The sequence below is a fragment of the Coenobita brevimanus genome, chromosome 57 (assembly GCF_032717465.1).
Source record: "Coenobita brevimanus isolate Jiangsu-jjx chromosome 57, ASM3271746v2, whole genome shotgun sequence".
Classification (NCBI taxonomy): Eukaryota; Metazoa; Arthropoda; class Malacostraca; order Decapoda; family Coenobitidae; genus Coenobita; species Coenobita brevimanus.
Genome location: NC_137010.1, coordinates 34,921,776 through 34,940,652, shown reverse-complemented (window position 1 = coordinate 34,940,652; position 18,877 = coordinate 34,921,776). Strand labels below are relative to the sequence as shown.

Here is an 18,877-nt window from a genome sequence, read left to right as displayed (position 1 = left end):
ATGATTGAAAGAAGGCGTGGTCAATTTGCGTTTGACACTGATGATAATTCTGCTTTTGTGTCGCCGTGATTTCCATTGAACCTGGATTGACTACTGCTACTACTTGTGTCTTTTATTTTGCCACCCACACGATTTACAGCAGTGGGAATAAGGGTAGGATCGTGAGGCTGAGGAATGTTTAAATTTTTTTACCATTTTCAACTCATTTTCACTAAATGTCGGCAAAATATTTCAGTGGTTTAGCCCCAGTCGTTCTCTCTCTCTCTCTCTCTCTCTCTCTCTCTCTCTCTCTCTCTCTCTCTCTCTCTCTCTCTCTCCAGTCTATTTCTGTCCGTCGAGGGAGGTGGAGGGAAGTTTACTAATTCTCTCTCTCTCTCTCTCTCTCTCTCCTTTTTTCCTCCAGTTCCTCTGCTTCGGACTTAATTCTGTTGTACCTCGTTTATTAACTGCCATCTAATTATTCAGTTTATCATTATTTAATTCCCACCTTTTTCTACACAATTGCTTGCTATGATTTCCTGAGCTGAGTGGAAATTGTGTATGGGTAAAGGTGAAAACAAATTTTATAATGGTCTACCTTATTGTTGTGGGTGTTCGTTTTCTTCTGTTTGAAGCTCTTGCCCATTTTCTCCACTGCTGTATAAAAGGGGTAACCTAACTAGATTATTGCTCTCTGGGTGTTTAGCGCGCCATAGCTTTGAAACACATAATTATTTGTGTTTTCTCGTGTTTCCGTTGTTAATTTTGATTCTGTTTAAGTGTTTCCTCATTTTCCCAATGTGGTAAAAGATGGATAACCTTAGTAGAATAATGTACGGTACTCTTCTTACATCGTAATATATGTTGGCATTGTAAATAGTTGTGTGTATGTGATTTGGTGCTACTATAGTGTGGGGTCTGCAGGGATATGTACTCTGTAGCATGTGATCCACCTGGCCATTTACACTACAGCCTGCGGTTAGGTTAGGGTGGGTTAGGTTAGGTTAGATTAGGTTAGGATAGGTTTGAGTAGGATAACATGTTAGGGTTGGATAGGATAGTATAGGTTAGGATGGGATGGGATTGGATAGAACAGGACAACCTAACTTAACCTGTCCTGTCCCGTCCTATGCTATGCTATCTTATCATCCTGCCCTGTCCAAACCTAACCTAATTTATCCTGTACTATCCTAACGTAACCTAGTTTATCCTGTACTACCCTATCCTATCCTAACCTCTCCTATCCCATCGTGTCCTGTTCTATCCTATCCTATCCTATTCTGCCCTTACCTAACCTGCCCAATCCTATCCTGTCCTATCCCATCGTGTCCTATCCTAACCTGTCCTATTCTGCCCTTACCTCTCCTAACCAAACCTGTCCTGTCCTATCATATCATATATCCCAACCACACGCTATAGTTTAAATCCCCCGGTAGGCCTCACAGTACTATAGTAGCACCGATATCGTTATAGGTGCAAAAGCCAAGAATTCCTTTATCTGTGCCGTGTATTTAAGATTTTCGAAGGCGTACAATACATGATGAGTTAATGGGTATTTATTCCCGGTCATATATTTCAGATTTCCTCGACCTCTGCTATAGTGGTTGTGGGAAATATGGGAAATAAGGTTAGGATGATGAGGGCGACAGATATTTACCCCAGGCTATTATACATTCTTCATGAATTTTGATTATGAAGACTGGTTTGGTGGTTTCACGTACCAGTCAGGGTGAAAGTTTGGTACCGTGCATCAGTGGGGTAGACCTGACGCACCTTAGATCCCTACACTTTGATGAAATAATAAACAACTGACTCATCATAGCTGTGCATGTATTAATATCGACATGCCCTAGCCCCCTATTTTGAAAACTTCCCATTTATTACTTTTCAAATGTCCTAACTCCCTATTATTTAATATTCAAATGCCCAACTCCCTACGAATTAGTCCCCAAACGCTGCTAACCACCATCTCTCTGTCTTCCCCACAGGACTTGCAGAGCGAGATCGAGTCCCACAAAGATGTGCTGGCCAGCCTCAACGCGACGGGCCAAAAGCTTCTGGGCACACTCGACAACCAGGAGGAGGCCGTCATGCTACAGCGCCGCCTGCATGAGATGAACCAGCGATGGAACACCCTCAAGCACAAGAGCATCGCCATCAGGTAGGAAAAGGGGTTGGAAGGTGTGTTGTATAGGATTTGATACTTTATTAGACTACCTAGAAACACACGAATATCGTGCATTATAAGGCAGGGAAAGGGGATGAAGAGTATGTTGTATAGGTTCAGATTCTCTACTGGAGTACCCCAAAGCATCGGAGTATCGTCATGAGCATGGGAAAGGAGCTGAAGTGTAAGTTGTACAGGTTTTGATTTTTACTGGGATACCTGAATCACAAGATCATCGCTGTCAGGTAGGAAAAAGTGTTGAAGAGTGTGTTGTATAGGCTCAGATTCTATAATGAAAGAGTTACTGGTTCAGTGTGTGGATGGACGGGGGACGCACCAAGACATTAGGTATTATGGTGATGGGATGATAATGTAAAAGTCGCAGTTAAAGAGAAAAAAATTTTCCGGGAATGGAAAAGGGGTGGTAACAGAGAGGAATACTTGTCTGCCAAGCGTTGGTCCAGAAATGAGGTATACAGGGCCAAATCTGAGTCTCAGAGACTTTTACTGGATAACCTTAATAGTGTCAAAAGGAAGAATGTGGTATTTAAGGTGGCAGATCAGATGAAGAGGGAAAACAGGGATATCACAGGTGAGCCGTGTGTGAAGAATGATGAAAGAAAAGTAATGGTGGACAGTGAGGATATAAAAGACGCCTGGAGAGAGCATTGGAACCGGTTGCTGAATGAGCAGTTTGACAGGAACAGGGAAGGTTTGGAGTCAGTGAATCCAGTATTTGGACCATGGCCTTTAATTGATGCAGATACTATGAGCCGGGGAATAAGCAGGATTCAGTTGGAGCAGGCGGCTGTTGTGTCTGTGTTGACTGCTGAAATGCTGAAGGCCTCAGGAGATAAAGAATTGGGTTTAGTTACTGATTTCATAAATACGATCATGCATGTGTTGTCCCGGATGACTGGCTAAAAAGTGTGATTGTTAATGTGTACAAGGGGAAGGGTGATGCCCAGGAAAGAGGAAATCATAGAGGCAATAAACGTTGGACCAGATAATGCAGGTATTGGAGAGATTTCTAGAAGGTACGTTTAGGGAAAGAGTGAATACGTGATGAGATGCAGTTGAGGTTTATGTCAGACGATGGGACCTTTGATGCCATATTCATTGTCCGACGGCTTCAGGAAAAATATATACGAAAGAAAAGGGAACTGTACTTTGTTTTTTTGGATCTGTAGAATACCTTTGATAGAGTCCCTAGGGAGGTGGTGAAATGGACAATGCGAAAGCTTGTGTTCGAGGAGTTACTGATTTGAGTGGTTATGACTATATATATATGGGTGCTCGCACCCAGGTGAGAGCAGGGCTCTTGTTTGGCGAGCCACAGCTCGCAAATGCGAGTATTTTGTCCCTTCGGGGAACAAATTTTACATGCAGGTCGCCTTTTGGCGAGGAAAAAATACATCCACTTCAAAACCCAGTAAACAACAAAATAAGTAAATCTCACTTAAATGAACAAAAAAGCACGATGTGATCGATTATTAAGTCTTTCCTTGTGGCATCATTATATGATTCTAATCATCACAATGTGTAAATAAATATATACATTTAGTGCTCGTAAAATATTTCGGCTCGTAGTCAGTTTGGCTACTAAAAATTTATTTGTCTTGTAAATCTGAAACCTTGGGAGCCAAATGGCTCGCAACCATCGGCAGTTAGCAAGAGCCCTGGAGAGTGAATGGAGATTTGGGTGATGAGCTTTTCTGAATGTTGGCGTGCATCATGGGTCAGTCTTGAGCCCTTTACTGTCTGTCGTGGTGTCGTAGGTCTCACGTGACATCAGCAGTGGACTCCCATGGAGATGTTGGATGCTGATGAATTGGTTTTGATTGCAGAGAATGTAAGGGAGGAGGAGGAAAGATCTGGATTGTGGAGAGACAGAATGGGGCATAAGAGTATGAGAGTAAATGCGGATAAAACAAGTGAAGATATCTGGGGCTGGTGGCGGTACTGTCAAAGCAAGGGGAGAGTGGCCATGTGCGGTTTGCCAAAGGGTGTGGGAAGTAACTCCATCTTGTGCAAATATTTGCAGTAAGTGGGTGCATGAGAGATGTATTGTAATTAGGGGTAGACCGTGAGATGATGTTGATTTCGTGTGTGCAATGTGTCGGGGAAAGCCTGTAGAGATTGTCAGGCGTGAAAAAACTGATCTTGGTGGTGTCTCTTGAGTGTGTGGAAGAGTTTTGTTATTTGGGGGACGTGTTATATTCTGGAGGTGGGGCTAGTGTAAGCGCTGTGGTAAGGGTAAGGAGTGGTTGGAGTAAGTTCAGGGAGCTATTGCCTCTATCGACATTGAGAGGGCTTTCCCCCATTGCAAAGAGATCTTTGTATGCGGCATGTGTTAAGAGTGTAATGCTTTGTGGTTATATATATATATATATATATATATATATATATATATATATATATATATATATATATATATATATATTGCCAGACGCCTCAATCCCGTTTGGGGTGGCCACAAACAAATCGCCTCCAAGTCGCCCTGTCCCCCGCCATTTCACTCCCCTGCTCCCAACTCACACCCCCCTCTCTCCTACACCTCTCCCCCCCATCCCTCCATCTCATCCTCGGCCTCCCCCTCCCTCTTTCCCCCACCACCTCACTCACATACACTCTCTTCGTCAGTCTTTCACCCTCCATCCTCTGCACATGGCCAAACCACCTCATTGTGTTCCTCATAACGCTTCCTATCACATCCACATCAACACCACAACGCTCCTTTATATCCTCATTCGTCAGCCTGTCTCTCCATGTGACTCCGCAGGCTCCTCTTAAATAACTCATTTCCACTGCTCTCACTCTTGACTTGTGTCCTTCCAACAACGTCCAAGCTTCACTTCCGTACGTTAGAGTTGGTATCACAATACTGTCATGTAGAAACTTTTTCACTTCCATGCTCACTTCCCTGTTTCTTATCACTGCTTTCAAAGAACCAGCAACCTTTCTTCCCTGCTGTACCCTTTCAAGCACTTCACCCTCCAAACCTCCATCCTTACTCATCACACTACCCAAGTACTTAAACGTACTCACATTTTCCAATTCCTCACCATCCAACCTCGCTGTACATTCACTGACTTCACCTCTCTCAAAGACCATCACTTTACTCTTCCCTACATTCACCTTTAGATTCCGTTTCTTACACACTCTCTCAGACTCATCCACCAAGCCTTGCAGCTCCCCTTCGTCTTCACTCAACAACACATTATCATCTGCAAACAACAGTACAGGGAGTTTCCAAACACAATCCTCTCTCACCAGGGCCACTCCAACATCCACTACCCTACCTTGTACATCTTTTATTACCCCATCCATGTACAGATTGAACAACCATGGAGACATGACACATCCCTGTTTCAACCCAACTTTCAAAGAGAAAAATTCACTTAGTTCACCATCCACACGCACTGCAGCCTTCGCACCATCGTACATACTCTTCACAGCATTCAACAACTTCCCATCTACTCCATATATTCTTAACACTTTCCACAATCCTAGTCTATCCACCCTGTCATATGCTTTCTCCAAATCCATGAAAGCCGCATACAACTTCTTTCCCTTCTCTAGAAACTTTTCCACTAAAGATCTGAGAATGAATATCTGATCTACACAACCTCTTCCCTTCCTAAAGCCTCCCTGTTCTTCTCCAACTAATTTCTCTGTTCTTTCTCTAACTCTGTCAATAAGTATCCTACCATACACTTTTCCTATTATACTAAGAAGACAAATGCCCCTATGATTACCACACACTTCTTTTTCCCCTTTTCCTTTGTACAAGGGAATAATTATACCTGACTTCCAATCCTCCGGGACTCTACCTTCCTCCCAGGCCAATCTGCACATCTTCCACATCCATTCTACTACTATCTCTCCCTCATGCTTCAGCATTTCACCACACACTCCATCAATTCCTGGGGCTTTCCCTGATTTAACTTTCTTCATTGCTTCCACAACTTCTATCCTACTGATTTCTTCCTGTCTTCTCACCTCCCTCCTTCTTCCAGCCATTCCCTAGCCACTTACTCGCATTACTTCCATCCTCCACGTTCAACAATTCCTTAAAGTGTTCTCTCCATCTGCTCACGTTTTCTCCCTTCTCCACAAGTAATCAACCATTTTTATCTTTCACTCCCCTGCTAACTTCACTTCCACCCTGTCTTACTCTTTTCACCTCTCTCCAGAACATTTTCTTACAGTCCCTCCACTTTACACTCAAATTCCTTCCAAATTCCTCATCCACTATCTTTTTACTCTCTCTTACTAATCTTTTCACCTCTCTCTTTCTTTCTACATATAACTCTCTCTTCCGCCTCTCAACCTCTTCCACGCCCCTATTTCTCATCCATTCATTGTATGCTTTCTTCTTTTGTGCCACAGCCCGTTTCACCTCTTCAGTCCACCACGCTGTTCCTTGCACCCCCCTCCGTCTTCTCTTCCTTCCACACACCACATCACATGCTGCACATATTTCTTCTGTAAATATTCTACACACACCTTCTACGTCCCCCATCTGCTCCAATTCATATTTGCCCAATCGTTCCTCCACTTCTCTCTTATACTCTGCCTTTTTCTCATCCTCTTGTAACCTTTCCACTCTCCTTGCAACTACTCCTTCCTCTCGTCTTTCCCTTCTTCTATTCCTCCATCTTACATGAACTTTAATTCTGGCCACCACCAAGTAGTGGTCAGAAAGTCCACTCCCCCAACCTCTATAAACTCTTGCATCCAATATACATCTTCGCATCCTTTCATCCACACACACATAATCAATCATTGCCTTCCTTTCATTCAGTTCACCACCCACCCTTCTCATCACTCGCCATGTATACCTGTGGATCATTTTATGCCTGAAGAGGGTATTGGCTATCACCAACCCCCTCCCAGCACAAATGTCCACTAACGCACTCCCATTCTCATCTATTTCAGCAGGCACACCCCACTCACCAACTATTCCATCCACCTTCATATATATATATATCGGTAGCAAGACAAATGATGTCAAGTACTGTACAAAGGTAAAATAAGATCATTTAGACACCCATTTAATTCTTTTGTATCTAGGTTGTGTTTTTTTTTTTTCACTATCTTTTTCATCAACATTGTGTCTTTCTTACTGTTTCGTTTCATTACTTCATAACTTTTTCTTTCGCATCATTGCTTTCTTCCCTTTTGTCTTCATTTACGCATTGCTTTCATCCTTCCCTTTGTCTTCAGTCCTTCCCCGTTTTCATTCTCTTCTGTGTAGTTCGCTTTGTCGTACCCTTTTCTCTCATTCCCTTTTTTTCTTATTATTTCTTCTCAATTTCCTCTTTTGAATTTCTCCTCGATGATTTTCATTCCTGCCCCCATGTTTCGTTTCATTCTCCACTTTATTTTCTAGTCTTACATGCCAGTTCAATTTTTTGTTTTCCTGTTTCTTCTTTCCCATCTTTTTATGTCTCCTCTTTTCCTCCATTCCTTCCCGGTTCTCCGTGCCGTAGTTTCGTTCCCCCTTTTCTGTCTCTTCTCCATTCATGTTGAAGTTTAATATTTTTTCCTTCGTTTTCGTTGTCCTTCAGATTTATTCATCACAGATTAAGTACAGTATTATTATTATTATAAGGCCCAACACTTAGGATGCATGCTGTGGATGTGTGTAGGAATAGCGTAGTTTAGGGTGTATGGAACGTTTTCTCAGAGATTAGTGAGAAGAAAACGGATTCGTAATGGTAAACTGCACGATAAGGTAACTTCTCAAAGCCTGAGAAGTTTATTAATTTTAGCTTGAGTTTATTATTATTATTATCATCATCATCATCATCATCATCATCATCATCATCATCATCATTATTACTGTTATGGAATTTGGTATTATAAGTTTCGGACAATTACACACTTCACTTAGGCTAGATTAGTTTCAGAAGTTTAACTTAGGTAAGGTTAGGTTAGAAGTAAAATCAGACTAACCGTGATTGTCCAAAAATGTAAATTTACCTGGGACTTTTTTCCAGTTATTTTTCCTTTTTTTTTATGTTTTCATGCTTCGAGTGTTTTTAATGCTCATTACTATCAGAATTGCCCTATTTTGCCTTCCCACCCTCCCGCCCTCCACCAGTACCACAGTGGCAAAGTGAGGCACTTCCGAGAAAATTGGGCAAAAATATCAGAGGACATGAAAAAACAACCAGAAAAAACGGATACCTAACTGGATAGGACAACCCCCCCCCCCCACCCAAAGACATTAATCCGGACCGCCACAAAACAACCCAGAAAGCCGCTTAAACTTTCCAGGCAGTTACCATTTCGAACCTGAGGTAATTTAAGGAAGGACGTAACTCCCCCAGAAAGGCTCATTCACGAAGGAAATGTCAAAGTGACACCTTAATTTTAATAGAAAATGCCGTAGAACACTGAAAATATCGTGGGGCCTATGATGACCTTATCTGGTATTGAGGCACATTATTATTATTATTATTATTATTATTTATTTATCCCAACAGAAACCGACTAGAGGGCAACAGCGAGAACTGGAACAGCCTTCTTCTGTCCCTCCGCGAGCTGATTGAGTGGGTGATCCGCAAAGACACCGAACTGACCGCCTTGGGCCCCGCCGTGGGTGACCTGCCCTCCCTCACCAAGTACTCCGAGGACCTGGCCGCCTTCAGGAGGGTCATCGACGAGAAGCAGCCCGTCATCGAGTCCAACCTGAAGAGCGGCAGGCAGCTGATTGCGTCGGAGCCACCCCTCAGCGACACCAGTGATAGTGAAGGTGAGAGAGAGAGAGAGAGAGAGAGGGAGAGAGAGAGAATAAATAATGAATAAGAGATTATGGCCCTATACAGTATGCTGTATGGAAGTTGGTGATAACTTTGTATGTTGTGGAGGGTGGGTAAGAAAGATACTTAGCGGTGTGAGAGGTAGATTGCAAGGTATAAATATTTGCGTGTGTGCCATACGCAAGGGAATTCAGTTGGTTCCGCCCAGACAGGAGGATATTAATGGAGACATGGATCCTAAGTGTGCAGATGATTAGCACAGAAGGTGGAGCAGAAGGTTCAGTACATTACACAAGTTACAAGTGGGTGGGTCAAATTTAGAAAGCTGTTGCTTCTGCCGATAACAGAGGGTCTTCGTGTGCGTCTAAAGGGAAAACTTGATGCTTCGTGTGTGTGTTGAGTGTTGCTGTACGTGATGGAATATGGGTGATGATGGAGGACGATGTTTGCTGAAATGAGCATAATGAACTGAGAATTGTGCAGTGGGTGTGTAGCGTACTTATTCACGTGCACTCTTCCCTCGCTTACCCACACCCCTCTCTCACTCATCCACACCTCTCCCTCCCTGGTCTCTGTCTCCCCCCCATACTTACCCACACCCATCCCTCCCACCCATCTGTTCCCACACACACTTTCGTCCTTATTTCTTTTTATTAGTAAATGCTGATCCACACTCCATCTCTCCACTTCCTAATCTTCATCCCTCTCTGCCCTCCACTCCCCCTTCTCCCTCTCCTCTTATCTCCCCTCCTTTCTCTCCTCTTATCCTCCCCTCTCATCCCCCTGTCTTTACTCATATCTCACTCATCCACCGACCCCCCTTCTTTCTACTCCTTCCTGCTTTAACCCGCCCTCTGTGTGTGTGTGTGTGTGTGTGTGTGTGTGTGTGTGTGTGTACGTGTACTCATCCCCACTGGCCCATCCCCCAGCGGGTCGTGACGTAGAGGGTGACGTGAGGTACCGTGGAGGTGACGAGGCTGCGCGAGAGGTGACGAGGTCGGTGCGGCGGGAGGTGTCGAAGCTCTCTGACAAATGGGCAGCGCTGAGGGACCGGGCAGCCTCCCACGCCACGCAGGCAGATCTCGCACATAAGGTAGGTTGTTGATATGTGGCTCTGTATTCCCTTGTTGATATTATGTGGCTCTGTTTCCCCTTGTCGATATTATGTGGCCCTGTTTTCCCTTGTCAATATTATGTGGCTCTGTTTTCCCTTGTCGATATTATGTGGCTCTGATTTCCCTTGTCGATATTATGTGGCTCTGTTTTTCCCTGTCGATGCTGTGTGGCTCAGTTTTCCCTTGTCGATATTATGTGGCTCTGTTTTCCCTTGCCTTCTCCTTCGTATCACCTTCTCTTCCTTATAATTATATTCTTTACCACATCTCTTCTGTGTAGCAGCCTGTTGAGTTAGGTGGACTCAGGTGCCACAGTTTTTAAAAATTTATGTGACTGTTTTCCGTACTTTCATACATTCTGAACTCACACACAATATGGGTTCATGCGTTGAACCGGTAATTTTGTGTGGATCAGTTTCCCCACACTTTCTTGCCAGATTTCTTCCATCTCTTGACATCAACATTTTCTATGGCAGTTTTCCTTAGCATTTTCTTCCATCTCTCACGTCATGCATTGGATGGGTTTATGTGCCCAGTTGCCGATTTAATTTGGCTGTTTTCCCTTTCTGTTTATACTTCTTTCCCAGCCCTTAACCTCACACAAAAAGTGGTTTCATGTAGGACGCAAAAACCCACACTGGCAGACGAAAAAGTCATACCGTATTTCCAAACAGTTTCTGTGACAGACCACTCTTGTTTTGTAGAGCCACTGAAGAGTGTGACAACTGTTGTCGAAACTGTTTGAAAATACATCTTTTTTGTCTGCCAGTCTGTGTGTGTGTGTGTGTGTGTGTTTTTTTTTTTATCCTATTTCATGTTCATGATAATGTAATTCTTCAGCCATGGTTTCATGTGCTGTATGTAGGTTTTATGCAGTTCTGTTTTCACTTACCTACATCGTACTTTCTTTTCCTTGCATCATTATTACTGTGTTTCCCATATCACATCCTTGTGCATGAGTTAGGTGGATGTACTGGGTTGTTGGTCTGCTGTCAGAAACTATAGTAGGACTCGCCTAAGTTTGCGGCCTTGGTGTGGCCCACACCTGTGTACAGTGGTGCCACGTTTTCTATACCGTTATCTCTCTCTCTCTCTCTCTCTCTCTCTCTCTCTCTCTCTCCTGGCGGGAGATGTGAGCCACCCTGAGTACTTTTGATTCTTTTATAAGTTGTTTATAATTGTGCATTCATTTGTTAATTTGGTTTTTTTATATTTAGTGATATTTATCATTTTTTGTATACGGCGACAGATGACCCGTTATTGCAGTACCATGATTGATTTTCATTCATTCATTCTCTTTCCCCTTCCTCCATCTCTCTCTCAGCCTGACAATGCCTCCACATCATTTCCACACCACCCCTGAGATCAAGGCCACCGACTGGGTGTGGAAGTGTTGCCGCTCGCGAGTGAATAATTTTTTTTTTTTTTTCTTCAGTATTGGCATATGCCTACTATTTTGTCCTACATATTAGCTTATGATTATAAATGTGATTATTCCTCGCCCTTAAAATTACGGTAAAAGCCAGTAAATGTGAGCATTTTTCCCTAGCAACACCTGTACAAGCTATGTTTGGGTCTATGGAGGGGTATGTACTTTACATTAGGCCAGACTAGGTGTGTCAGTATTGCCACTCACAAGAAATATGAATTATTTCTTTTACTTTGGATATTGGCATAATTCTTCTTTTTTCGGGCTCATTCTCTTATATCCATAACTGTAATATTATTACCCACCCTAAAACTACGCTAAAAAACATTAAAAGTGACTACAATTTCTTTTAGCAACACTGTACAATATGTATGCCATGTTTCTGTGTTACCGTATAAATATTTTATGCATAATAAGATTACTGTTGATTCATCCATCAAAATACACAAGTGTAAGTTTTATTCATCTGAATTTATCGTATTTGTGTTGCCTTGTACATAAATAGCTTCCGTTTCACATCGTAAGTTGGGGAAACGTGGCACCATTGTACACAGGTGCGGGCCACACCACAGCCGCAAATGTAGGCGAGTCCTATTATAGCCTCTTTTCCATACATGTCCTGACCATTTCCATTGAAAGTTAATGGTATGCAGTAAGTTATTGGTTCTTAAGGTTCTGTTTTCTTTAACTTCCTTAGCTTGTGTCCAAACCTTGCCATCTCCAATCCTTCATCAATGTCTTTTATGTCATAATTTTTTTTTCTGTTCAACACTAACGTCATGCATATAAGAATGATTATTGTGCAAGAGCTGATGAGTTTGGTTGTTGACTTATGTCACTTTGTCCTTAACTCCTCTGCTGCCTGATTACTATTTCTCATTTGTTATTTGTGGTGTTAACTTATTTGTTTAATTGTATTTTTCCCCTTCCCAACAAGGTAGGTTGTAAGACAGGTGATGTGTTCAGATGTTTGTTTTATACACCTGCGTTTTTCCCCACTTCTCAACCTAGACCTATGATCCCCTTTTCATTCTCTACTGTTTGTATTCATCTCTCAACCACACACATAAGCTTGGTTGCCGAATCGTTGGTTTATGTTACTGTCTTCCCTTGCTTCCATAAATTCTAGCATATTTTCCTACCTGTGTTTATTTCCACATGTCCTCCCATTCGAAGCCTGATGCAGAAGGTGGATTGTGTGTCGAGCTGGTGTGATTAGGTGGTAGTTTTGTGTGACAGTTTACTCCTTATAACTAGTTTTTTCGTTCATTTCTTCACTCACTTCCCATCTCTTATTTTCAAGCATGTTATTTAATTTTAGGTTTCATTATCCTTCACCTGACAAAGTCTGAGGAGGGTACTTTTATCACTGAGATCAATACGTGTCCGTTCATAGAGCTGGGTGGCTGGGCAGCTGGCCAGGCGTAGAGATTTCGTTTCGGGCCAGAACTCAAAGTATTCACTATAGAGTCATGAAATTTCACATATTTATGTGTCTTATAGTGAACTGGTGCCTGTTGATTGGTAGAATGCTGTGTCTTAAGTAGTTTTTTTTTTTTTTTTTTAATAATGAAAAAGAAAATAGTTTTTCGTCTCCGGGCTAGAACTCAGAAACTAATACAGGCACAGGCTTCAAACTCTTCAGGAATGTGTGTTAATATGGCTCCTGGTGCCTTTTGGTAGTTAGAATGCCATGAGATTATATAATGTTATGAAATTGCAAAAATACATAAAACTGATTAATATATTTTTCAATTAAAACTTTGCAAATATTACACCTAGGAGGCAGAAATTGTACATGATAAGTGATTATATGAATAATTATGTATGAAGTTTCATGATTGTACTTATTATGTAATTGTAAAAAATTGCTGCCGAAATTAAAAGAGCATGAGTCATCTATCTATCTATCTATCTATTGCCAGACACCATAATCCCTTAAGGGTAGCCATTTGACCTTGAGTTATTTGTTTTAAAGGGAGGGACACTAACCCTCCACCAACCCACTTGTTGACACGTAGGGAGCACGTATGGTTTGGTTATATGGTTACCACCCAGCGTTGTAAATGGTTTCTTGGCTTACAGGAAACCATTTGGCTTGTCACTCAATGTAAAGCCACCTGTAAGGGAAAGAAAAGCAATAAGAAGTGACAGGAAAGATGCGAGAAATAGGAAGAGAGGAGGGGAGGCACAGAAATCATTAAATATACACAGACGTTCATTATTACCATGGATGGACTACTGAAATTTTTAAGTTTTAATGCCTCTGTGTTCTATTGAGGAGAGAATGGTGAGGGCCACTGCGTGCTGGTTAGGTGTGCAGGGAGGTGGGGGATATATGCATGGTAAGGTGGAGAGTTGCAACACCATAGTATTGCCTATGCTTATATTTGCACTCATCATAGTCTGGCTTACTTCATACATACAGAGTTGTGCTGAGGTTCTGTGTTTTGGTGATATGGCAGTTAAATATGGTTGCTGGCGGATCTTTCAAGGCTGCTTATATTGACTTTGGATGGTTGGCAAGGTAGGTGGAATTAATGGGAGAGGACGCAGCGTCTCCTCTGACCTTTAGATTGTAAAGCACTTCACAGTCTAGGTCAGGGTTGCTCAGCCGTTTCTTCAAAGGGACGAATTTATATGAAGAAAGACTTGATGGACCGCAAGCCTGGTTACTGTACTCGTACATGTTGTGAAGTGAGGCGTGACGCCGTAAAAGGATATTGTAGTTCAGTGTAAGATTTATGTTTAAGAAAGAGCAAGAACTCTGTATCCCAGTCCAGACCAGTGGGATACATTTTGTTTTATCGGTATTCCATTCATTCACTTTTCTTATCGCACAGACCTTAATAATAACAACAAACTGTGTTGCTAACGTAACAGCTGTTATGAAGAGGGCATCATTGATATCGAACGACACATTCTTTCAGCTAATAATATGTTTGCGTTTGTAACGTTACTTTTAATAATAAGTACGTCATTTAACTGACGTAAATCCTCCTGATCTGTAGTAAAACTGTTGAATTCTAGCCATAAAATACAGTAAACTAACAGTTGGAAAAGAAGCTTGGAGTGGCTCAGTAATTGGTGATATAGAGATTTGTGGGCGTTGTTGTTGTTGCCGCCACCCCCATAGATGAACTCTGGGATTAGGCTTCAGGCAATAGACAGAATGAAGTAGTAATACATTCAGAGTAAGCAGAACAGACCCAGCCATTGCCTAAATAGGAGAGAGTCAATTTGGAGTGGTGGGCGGAGTGTGATTGATCGCAAAAGGTAATGAGTGATTGATGGATGGGTGGGTGATGGATTGAGAGAGAGAGAGAGAGAGAGAGAGAGAGAGGGAGGGGGGAGGGAGAGAGAAGTCAGGGATGTGGATGGCAAATAGGCAAAATAAAGAAGATGAGGGAAATGTACAAATAATTGAAGACTGAAGGAGACAGCGAAGATAACAGATGAAAGTAGAAGAATATTGAAAGGAATGGAGTGATAATTTAAAGGATTTCTGAAGATGAAACAAATGTATAAATGCCATAGGGAGGGAAGAAAAACATAAAAGACGCATTACTAAGAGCATCAGAGAGCGCATACCTCCACCAAGACTACACAACCCTCTCTGCTTAATCGAGACTCTAGACCGACTTCTCCCAAAATTTAACCACTTGTTCCTTTAATGGTCCTCAGTCATCATTCGAAATTAACTACAGTTTTAATGAAGCTAACAGACAGACAAATATACAAACCATACCAAAAACAGAACCTCTTGGGCTGAAACAGGGTAAAAGTTGGTGAAAATGAAAGAAATGGGGAGACAAAGGTGCATAGTAAAAAGAAGAGGATTAGGAGATGATAAATGTAAAATAGAGTGAAGCAGAGAGTATGAAGATCAGAATGAAGAAAGGGTGACAAATGAGGATGAAAAATAGAGAGAGAGAGAGAGAGAGAGATGTTAAGAAATAATAAATTGGTTGATGAGAGAACTAAATAAAAATGAGTTAAAGAAAGGATGGAAAGAAAGAATTTTGGAACAGTAGAACAGAGGAAGAAAGTTATAGAAAAATTATTATTATTTGTTATTATTATTATTATTATTATTATTATTATTATTATTATTTACGTAGCAGCAGCAGCACAGGTAGTAGTAGTAATAGTATTTTTTTTTATTATGGATATTATTGTTATTGAACGCCAAGGTTGCGTGACAAAATAATTAATGATCAAGAAGTGAAAAGCTGATGATAAATGATGAATAATTAGCGACATCAAGGCAGTCATTTCCTCTTGTGCTTGGTTCCACTCACATAAATTACCCTCATTTGATATGCTGGGTTATTAGCCAAGGTTAACGCTCTCTCTCTCTCTCTCTCTCTCTCTCCAGTTATTCTTGTTTTTTTTCTTTTCTTTTTTACATTCCTAATTTCTTTCATTTCTCTCCATACACTGTACACTTCTTTCTTCCCTCACTCCCTCTTTATTGCTATCCTTCCCTTCCTTCAGTCTTTCCTTTCTTTTTTCACCTTTTATCCTTTTTTTTTCTTCCTTCCCTTCCATATTTTCTTTCCTCCATCTTTCTCTCCCTTTCCTTTCTCCCTCTTTTGTCCCTTTTCTTATATTCGTCCTTTTGTCCTTTCATCTAGTCCCTTCCTGCCTGATCCTCCACTCCTCTCCTTCCATCGTAATCTTGCTTTTCCAGCCTTCCTTTCCTTTTTCCTTCCTTGCACCCTCTAACCCTCCAGTCGTCTTCTCTTTCTTTCCTTCCCATCTTTCTTTTTGTCTGCTCTTCCTTCTCTCCCTCCCTCCTATCCTTCCTTTCTGTAGCTCCTTCATTCTTTGTCCCCATTATGTTCTTTTTTTGTTCATCATTCATTCATTCATTTTTTTCATCTCTCCTTATCATCCCTCCTCTCATTCCTTCCTCCCCCCGTCCCTCCTTCCCCTTGAAAGTTCTTTCTTCCATCTCTTCTTTCTTTTTACCTTCGTTCTTCCTTTTTTCCTCCCTCCCCCTCTCACCCCTTCCCCTGAGAGTTCATTCTTTCTTCCTTTCTTATATTTTTCCTTCATTCTTTCTTCCTTTCATTTTCCTTTCCTTTCTTCCTTTCCTCCTCCCTTCTTTCCTTCTTTCCTTTTCCCCTCCCTCCCTTCTCTCCTTCCTTCTTTCTTTATTTCCTTCTCCCTCCCTTCTCTCCCTTCATCCTTCCTTGCACCCTTAAGAGTGACTTATGCCGGGTAACCATAAGGGAGAGAACGACTAAGTGGTATCGGAGTACAGGAGAGATATGGCTTATAATCTATGGCTGTATAAGGTAACCAGGTGTATGTCTTCTGTCCTCACTTTAATTCTCTCTCTCTCTCTCTCTCTCTCTCTCTCTCTCTCTCTCTCTTCACTTTTCCATCCTCGTCCCTCTCTTCCTTCCCATTATTCTTCCTCCTATTTTTTGTTCCTTCTCCTCCTCTCCCTCTGTGTTCCATCCATCCTTCCTTTCCATATCCCTTTCTCATCTTTGTTCTTTCTCCTTCTCTTTCCCCTCCTCTCTCCCCTCTCTTTCTCCTAACATTTTCCCTCCCCCTTTCATCCCTTCCCCTCCTCTTCTTCCTTTTCCTCCTCTCCTCCCTTTCCTCCTTTTCCTTCTCCCCTCCCTTCCTCCATTTCTTCCTTCTCCCTCCCTTCTCCCCTCCCTTCTCTTCACTTCATTTTTCACCTCCCTTTTTATCCCTCCCTCCCTCCCTCCCTCCCTCGTATCTCATCGAAAGCGTAATAAACAAGATTGAGTAGGCAGTAAGGGAGGTAGGTAGGTAGGCAGGTAGGTAGATAGGTAGGTAGGTAGGGTAGGTGAAAAAGTAGATTGGTTGGCTTGTAAGTAGGTAAGTAGTAATGTAAAATTGATAGTAGTTAAGGGAAGAAGATAGGTAGTTCAGTAGATAGATTGATTGTTGGTAGGTAAGTAGATGAGACTGCGTTGAGGTAGGTATGATTACAGGTGGGTAAGTGATCATGTAGATGAGTAGGTAGCAGGTAAGTAGATGGGTGAGTAAGCCAGTAGGCAGGTTGGTAGGACAAATGAGGTAATTGGTGGGTAGGAAGGAATATGTGGAAGTTGGTTGACGGGCAGGTAGTTGGGTAAGAGGAGTAGGTAAGTAGGAATGTGTAAGTAGGTCAATAAGCAGGTAGGTAAGTAGGATGGGTAGGTAGATAGGTAAGTCTTTTATCCTTTATCCTTGTCACTACCATACCATAAGCTTGCATTCTCATCAGACAGGGAAGCTCCCTAACACCTTTTCCATAGCGATTTATTTTTGGATATAGCTAGGTAATATCCTTCTGTACGTTATTTATGCAGAGTATGGCGATATTGGAAGGATTTATGTAACGCAGAAGAGAACAGTGTGGCGTAATCAGCAAAATAAATCACTTAAGAAAATGTGTTAGGGAGAGAATACGTCTTAAGGTGGCTCGAGGGAACTTAGGGACATCATCGTAGTGAAGGGGTTTATAAGAGAATGAGGGAGATTGAAGGGAGAAGAAAGAAAAAGTAAGAGGAGAGGGGAGAGGAAGCGTGGAAGGAGGAGGAAAGAGGAACAAGAAGAAGGATGGAAGGAGGAAGAGGGAAAGGAAGAAGGATGGAAAGAGGAAGAGGAAAAGGAAGAAGGATGGAAGGAGGAAGGAAGAGGAAGGGTAAGAAGGATGGAAGGAGGAGGAAAGAGGAAGAAGAAAAGGAAGAAGGATGGAAGGAGGAGGGAAGAGGAAGAGTGAGAAGGATGGAAGGAGGAGAAAGAAGTAGAGTGGAAGAAAAAGATGACGAAGAAAGATAGATGGAACACAAGCAAACAAGATGAAAAATATGAATGATGAAAAACTGAGGGATGGAGGGAGGGAAGGAAGATGGAGGGAGGAAGGGAGGGAGGGAGAGGCCGGCAGGGAGGTCGATTAAAGGGAGGATGAAAGAGAGGGAGGGATGGAGGGAAAGAAAGATAGGTAGGGAGGGGAGGAGGGAGGGAGTGAGGGAGGTAAGGGGGAGTTACTAATAAGGGCGAGATGAAAGGTAACGATTGATGGACGGTCAGGAGAGAGAGAGAGAGAGAGAGAGAGAGAGAGAAATTGGAAAAATAAAATAATAATAATAATAATAATGATAATAACAACAACAGTATGGAGCTATGTTTACTTTCATTTTTACAGTTTCGGTTCATCCACAGTTTCGGCTCAGAATATCCAAACGTAAGAATTAAAGGAAGTCAAATATTGCTAAAACAACTAGAGGGGCCGAAGCTTATCAAAGAGCCGAAATGGAGTTCAGAGTAGGTCGTAACTCGCGGTGAGCCGAGTGTGTGAGGAGGGGCGAAGACTCTCAAGTGTACTGGTGGGTAATTTTGCATTGGTCATGGTTAAGTGGGGTGGAAGGGAGGGTGGGAGGGGTGG

General features: G+C 42.2%; 1 protein-coding gene across 5 annotated transcripts in view; it reads left to right on the top strand.

The window, feature by feature from the left end:
• The window catches only part of Dys (Dystrophin), a 257,169-nt gene that overhangs the window by 19,877 nt on the left and 218,415 nt on the right, over positions 1–18,877 (top strand). For all 5 annotated transcript variants that reach the window (XM_080274262.1, XM_080274264.1, XM_080274265.1 and 2 more), the window contains exons 3-5: positions 1,968–2,140; positions 8,641–8,909; positions 9,846–10,009. In XM_080274262.1, coding sequence (XP_080130388.1) covers positions 1,968–2,140; positions 8,641–8,909; positions 9,846–10,009 — 606 coding nt within the window. The remainder of the gene's footprint in view (positions 1–1,967; positions 2,141–8,640; positions 8,910–9,845; positions 10,010–18,877) is intronic.